Here is a 6,714-nt window from a genome sequence, read left to right as displayed (position 1 = left end):
ACTCTGGTGTCCTCTTCTGGGCTCTTCCACCACCTGCACAGAGGCCATGTTGCTAGGATTGCCTATTTTTCTTTTTTCTTTTTCTTTTTTTTTTTCGAGACAGGGTTTCTCTGTGTAGCCTTGGCCATCCTGGACTCACTTTGTAGACCAGGCTGGCCTCGAACTCACAGCGATCCGCCTGCCTCTGCCTCCCGAGTGCTGGGATTAAAGGCGTGCACCACCACGCCCGGCTTGGATTGCCTATTTTTCATGAGTTATCATTGGCAACCTTTCCCACTCTGCTCCCATCCCCCACCTTAACACTCCCCCACCCTTGCTTTGAGATAGGGTCTCCTGTATACCAGGCTGTCCTTATATTCTCTATGTAGCTGAGGATGGCCTTGAACTTTTGACCCTCCAGTCTTCAGTTCTCAAATTCTAGGATAACACACAGGCTGGTCTACACCAGGTGCCACTACACCTGGTCTATTGGGTTGACTTTGGTAAGTTCTAGGCAAGGACTCTACCAACGGAACTGCATTCCCTAGCCCTGTTAACATCTAGGTATGTCTAGCTTATAAATCACATTAATCCTGGCTGTATATGGACAGAAGAAAAAAAGGTCTGTGTGATGCATTGCACTATTAAGTACTATCTGTGGTCTCGGGAACCTGCTGGGGAAGCCCAACATGTTCACAACTGAAACCCCAGCAATTGAGAGGTTAAAAACAGGGATTGGGGGGGGGGGGGGATGAGGGCTATAAAGCAAGAACCCTTTATAAGACAGAAGCATGCAGCACTTGGAGGAGGAGGCAGGCGTATCGCTGTGAGTTCGAGGCCAGCCTGGTCTAGAAAGTGAGTCTAGGACAGCCAAGGCTACCCAGAGAAACCCCGTCTGGAAAAACAAAACAAAAAGAAGTGTGACGGCGTGTTTCATAAAGGTGGCTGCCAGGAACTCGCATAGTGGAAGAGAGCCAACACCTACGTAAGTTGGTTCTTGACCTCCACATGTTTACTCACGGCAACATAAATAAACTTATATTTGAAAAAGCAGGTAGTTCCCAAGGAACACTCTGGCTTCCACAAACACACAAACATGCATACACACATACTCACACAAAATCAATGAGAGAAAAAAAAATCTATTAGGGCCAGGAGTTAGAATACAGTCCCAACAGAGGAGGAGGAGATAGTATGAATCCATTTCTTTTCGTCTTCCTAACCCAGGGCCTTGTGTCTTGGAGGCAAGCTCTCCACCTCAGGTCCCAGCAGGACTTTTTCTATAGCCTGAGCCTTGCTCCATCCGCAGCCTATGGTAGACATGCTGGGGAGGTGGATTTCTCAAATGATTATAGGTGTGCTGTAGGAGACGTGCACTTTCATAATTTTAAAGAACAGTGTTGTTTGCTTAATCTGTCTGGGACTGCTTACAGCCAAGCCAGCAATTTAGTAAATACACACGGCAAAGGCCATGTCAGCATTTGCCTGTGACGACTTCCCACTTCGCAGTAAGGCAGCTGTGAGCCCATGAATGGACAGCACCCCCTGCAGGAAAGACACTTATCAGCATGTTTATTGCAAATCCCAGTTTCTCTGACAGCAAACACTGGATGTCCTCTGCCTCTCAGATTTTTTTCTCTGTTTTGTGCTCTACCTTTGAGTCTCATCTCCCCACAGTTCTCCAGAAGGTAGCATCTGTGTTCCTAAGCCCATGACTCCCAGTCCAGAGTTGTGTTTCCCAGAGCTGGGCAGCACAAGGCCAGCACCAGAACCCTGCCCTTTCATCTTCCACTTAAGAGTCCTGACTGCGTCACAGAAAAGTAATGACAGGGTAGGCCTAGGGATCTGAGGATGATGTAATCAGATATGGGAGGAAGCTGCTTCAACCTGACCATGGGCATCGGCTGTGTGGGCGCCGGGAGAAGATGGCACTCAGGGAGCTAGGGTTAACTGGATACCTACTTAACTGCTGTGGTCATCTTGCAAGGCAGGCACGATCCCCACACTGTGCACCTGAGTACAGTGACTACGGAGGCCACCACAGGGCGCTGAGTTCAATGTAAATAGAGTTATACTGCCTGATGTGGGGTGCAGGCAACTGAACTCGGGTTATCTGGAAGAACAGAACGTGGGGTTTTGTCTTTTTTTTTTTTTTTAAAGACAGGGTTTCTCTGTGTAGCCTTGGCTGTCCTGGACTCATTTTGTAGACCAGGCTGGCCTCGAACTCACAGCAATCCACCTGCCTCTGCCTCCCGAGTGCTGGAATTAAAGGTGTGTACCACCATGCCTGGCCAGAACATGTTCTTAACCACAGAGCCATCCTCACAGCCCAACATTGGTTTTTGAACTTTTACATTATAAGATAATGCTATCCCAGTAAAGGGCTGAAGAGATGCCTTGGTAGTTTGGTACAGTTGTTGCTCTTTTATTTTTAATATAATTTATTTTTATTTTATGTACATTGATGTTTTGCATGTATGTGTCTGTGAGGGTGTCAGATCTTGGCAGTTACAGACAGTTGTGAGCTGCCATGTGGCTGCTGGGAATTGAACCCACATCCTTTGGAAGGGCAGTCAGTGCTCCCAACCGCTGAGCCATCTCTCCAGCCTCGTTACTGCCCTTGCAGACTGGTTGCCAACACCCACATGGGTGGCTCATAGCCCTCAGTAGGCCAGGGGATCGAATGCCCAAGGCCCTCTTCTGCTCTCTTCAGGCACAAATATATGTATGTAGGAAAAGCATTCATATATATTCATACACATAAGTAAAGCTATTTTAAAAAAGTATCTCAATAAGTAAAGTTATAGGCTTATTCTTAAATGCTGAAATAAAATACTTAATTACTGATAACTGTTCACAAGTAAATATTAATGATGATAACTAACATGAAAATATGAGAAATTTAAATATAGGAAAAATTTTATGGCATGCAGATAAGCTGACACATGTAAAGTTTGCCAGGCTGTTTTATCCAGTTATTTACAATACATATAACCCCACTGTGATTCTGAAGTTATCTGCATTTAGTTTAAAAGATGTTTCTTCCCGAGAAACTGTACTTTTCTTTCGAATGCACTCGATCGAATAGGAGAATTGGGCTCATAGAAGGGATTCATGGCAAACTTGATATATAGTTCATACACATCCGTGAAGAAGCTCTTGATTGCGTCCTCCTGCCTTATGTCATGAAGCATGAGGAACCTCATGTGCCCAGCAGTGACGAAAGCTGAGACGAACCACTCATTGAATTTGTCCACCGTTTTCAGGTACATGCTGTTGGACAGCCACATGTTCTCGTCGACCAGGTCCAGAGCAGCGTGCGCTATGAACTGGTTCAGGTGGCGATGTTCATCTTTGGACTCTGCTTTCCCAGCCGGCAAAAATTCCATTTCAAAAACTGGATTATCAAGGTGGCCAACAATGACAAAGTAGAAGCTTCCAGACATGGTCTTCTGTATGTGTACAGATCCTATAGGGAGATGCTGGCAACAGAGACACTTGCGTCAGCTCATGAAACTTTTGTCTTGTTTTGGTCTTACTCTGTAGCCCAGGTTAGCCCTGAAATCTCAATCCTTCTACCTTAGCCTCCTAATTGCTGGTATTACAGGCACTGGCTACTATACATAGCTGTATTTATTGAAATGTTACCCTCGATTTACTTATTATGTCTACAGTGTTCCACCTGCATAAATGCTTACACACCAGAAGAGGGCACCAGATCTCACAGTAGATGGTTGTGAGCCACCATATGGTTGCTGGGAATTGAACTCAGGACCTTTGGAAGAGCAGTCAGTGCTCTTAACCTCTGAGCTATCTCTCCAGCCCCCTTCCCCAATCCCCCCCTTTTTTTTCAAGACAGGGTTTCTCTGTGTAGCCTTGGCTGTCCTGGACTTGCTTTGTAGACCAAGCTGGCGTCTAACTCACAGCGATCCCAAGTGCTTGGATTAAAGGTGTGCGTCACCACGCCCATTTTTTTTTCTTTTAGAGATTTATTTATTATTTATTGCCTGAATGTAAGCCTACATGCCAGAAGAGGAGACCAGATGCCCTCTTGTGGGTGTGTGTTAAGATAGATTATTCACATACATTAAAATAAATATTTTTAAAAGATTTATTTATTTATTTATTATGTACACAATGTTTTTGCCTGCATGTATGCTTGCACACCAGAAGGAGGCACCAGATCCATTATAGATGGTTGTGAGCTACCATGTGGTTGCTGGGAATTGAACTCAGGACGAGCAGGCAGGGCTCTTAACCTCTGAGGCGTCTCTCCAGCCCTGAATTAAGGTTTTCAATGGAGGTCTCAGTGGTTAAGAGCACTGGCTGCTTTTGCAAAGGACCTAGGTTTTTACTCAAAAATCACTGAAGAATTAAAGAATCTCACCCATTCTTTGAAAAGGTATAGGCAAGTCACGGCTGCTGGTTCAGGGGAGTTATTTTCTTCAATGGTGTAGCCATTGTTAAATTGTCTTTGCTCCATAAATAATACTCACCCATGCTCATGCAGACAACCCTAATTAAACTCAGTGGGTTTCTCTGACACACACACACACACACACACACACACACACACACACACACACACACACACACACGCAGCTTGGTGGCACATGTCTTTAAGCCCAGAACTCAGGAGGCAGAGGCAAGAGGATATGAGTTCAAAGCTAGCTTGGTCTATAAAGCAAGTTCCGGGGCAGCTAGGGCTACACAGTGAGACCTTGTCTCCAACAAAACAAAACAAACAAACCCCAAACAAAGCGTAAAGGCTGAAGAAATGACTCCACAAAGTTGTCCTCTACCTCTACACATGTACCATACGATGCAGGCACTCACATTAATGTTTTGTATAATTTTTCTTTTTTTAGGTTTTTCGAGACAGGGTTTCTCTGTGTAACAGTCCTGACTGTCCTGGACTCTTTTTGTAGACCAGAGATGCGCCTACCTCTGCCTCCTGAATACTGGGATAAGAGATGTGCGCCACCACTTCCGGCCTTGTATAATAATTTAAAAAATATAAAAACATAAAAATAAAAGGGTAACTTAATTGGGAAGATGAGGTTCAATGGGAGTGGGATGCGAGGGTAATGAGGAGTGAAAAGGACATTATAACACATGTGTGAAACTGTCAAAGGATAGTAAATAAATAAACTGTATAACAGAATGGCACCCATGTTTATGGATTTTCAACGATGGCAATACTCTCATTGACTCACAGATTCAACTTACTACATAATTAGAGTCTATTAAATAAACCCGTGCATGTTGCCATTTGATTTTGTTTTTTTGTTTTTTTTTTTAAACAAATTAAGGTCTTATGAAGCCCAGGCTGTCCTCCAACTATTATCAGAACGGCTTTGAACTCCTTACCCTCCTGTCTCTCCCTTTCCAGTGCTGGGCTTAGCCACAGTGCTCCTTTAAATTATTTTTTTTTAACTGCTTATTTCCGGTGCTGGGGACCAAATGCAAAACTTCCGGGTGCTAGGCAAGAGCTCTACCACTGAAGGTACACACCCATTAAAGTGATTAAACTCTGTGCTCCCGGCCTCCCGCTGGACAGCCCCCATTCTTCCTGTGTCCGGCTCTCGACTTTTTGTTTTGCGACAGGGTCTCGCTGTGTCACACAGAATTGGAGGGCGATCGTCTCGGGCTCCTGGGCGCTGGGATTACAGGCGAGCGCCACCCTGCCCAGTGTGGAATTCTCACAACTATAAATACCTCACATAAGTCGACTTCTCTCTAGTTCAGGAGTAGTGGTGAAGGCGGAGAAGGGGCCGAACGACCATGAGCCAAACTCAACGTCTTGTTCACCTCCTGGGGAAACGCCACCCAACGAAGAGCCGAGGCTGCACACTGAGCATGCGTACACGTTCCCGCCTCTCAGGGAGCGACTGAGCGGCCCGCCCAGGCTGCAGAGAGTGACCGGAGACTGCGCATGCTCGTTAACGCGCCAAGAGCAATGTGTCCCCCCCGCCCAGGTCTGGCCGCATCTTGGATGGGGGCCTATCGGACGACCGGGCATGCGCACATACGTCACCGGGCAAGGCTGAGTTTAGGACTTTTGCCGCCATCTTGAGTCAGGGCATCATGGGACGTCGGTTCCCCGCTGGGCTTGCCTGGCTCTGACAGCACTCCTTTGCCTGCAATGCATGCATTCTTGCTGCTGTTGTCACTGGTGTAGAGAACCGGTGTTCCTGGCGTGAGATGCGGACGAGACAATGCCAAGGGAGGCGCAGCTTGCCAGAAAGCAAAATGAAGGTTGCACTACCAGGCCTTGTGCTCAGAGTGGCCTCGAGCCTTATTCGTGGGCTGCGTAATAGGAGAAAATGTTAGGGACCACATCAGCTGGGGATTTTGTGTGGTGCTGATTTTCATGTCTGGCTCTTGCTTTTTCTGGTGTACTCCTGGTTTCTTCACAGGTTTTATGTGTTTATTACAAATGAGACTTTCCTGGTGATGGTGTACTATATCTCCTGAACAAACATTCAGAAGCTGCTTTTGATTTAAAAAAAAAAAAAAAAAAAAAAGAAGAAGCATTGACTTTTTTTTCTTGAGGCCATAGGGTGGACTAATGAAGTTTGGCATGTCAGCTTTCATTTTGTATTTGCTATAAACAATAATTTTTGTGTCCCACAAGGAACAAAGCAAGGCACTTTGAAAAAAATTTTAAATTTTATTTATTTATTTATTTTTAAACAATTAAGCCACATTTATTTCACCGCCTTAAGGTAAACC

At 45.4% G+C, this 6,714-nt stretch overlaps 1 protein-coding gene across 1 annotated transcript; it reads right to left on the bottom strand.

Annotated features, from left to right (window-relative positions):
- Positions 1 to 2,880: 2,880 nt before the first annotated feature.
- LOC311586951 (trafficking protein particle complex subunit 2-like) lies at positions 2,881 to 5,930 on the bottom strand. The gene is made up of 2 exons (XM_084763276.1): positions 5,698 to 5,930; positions 2,881 to 3,461 (listed from the first exon to the last, which is right to left on the bottom strand). The coding sequence occupies exon 2, from the start codon at positions 3,423 to 3,425 to the stop codon at positions 3,003 to 3,005; it is 423 nt and encodes a 140-aa protein (XP_084619402.1). The 5' UTR covers positions 3,426 to 3,461; positions 5,698 to 5,930; the 3' UTR covers positions 2,881 to 3,002.
- Positions 5,931 to 6,714: the final 784 nt, after the last annotated feature.

Source organism: Acomys minous, assembly GCF_964271855.1.
Source record: "Acomys minous genome assembly, chromosome: 16".
In the NCBI taxonomy this organism is placed as follows: Eukaryota; Metazoa; Chordata; class Mammalia; order Rodentia; family Muridae; genus Acomys; species Acomys minous.
This window is presented reverse-complemented; position numbering and strand designations above follow the sequence as displayed.

Excerpts from the sequence above, each read along its gene's own strand:
- LOC311586951 (XM_084763276.1), bottom strand. The coding sequence starts at position 3,425 with ATGTCTGGAAGCTTCTACTTTGTCATTGTTGGCCACCTTGATAATCCA.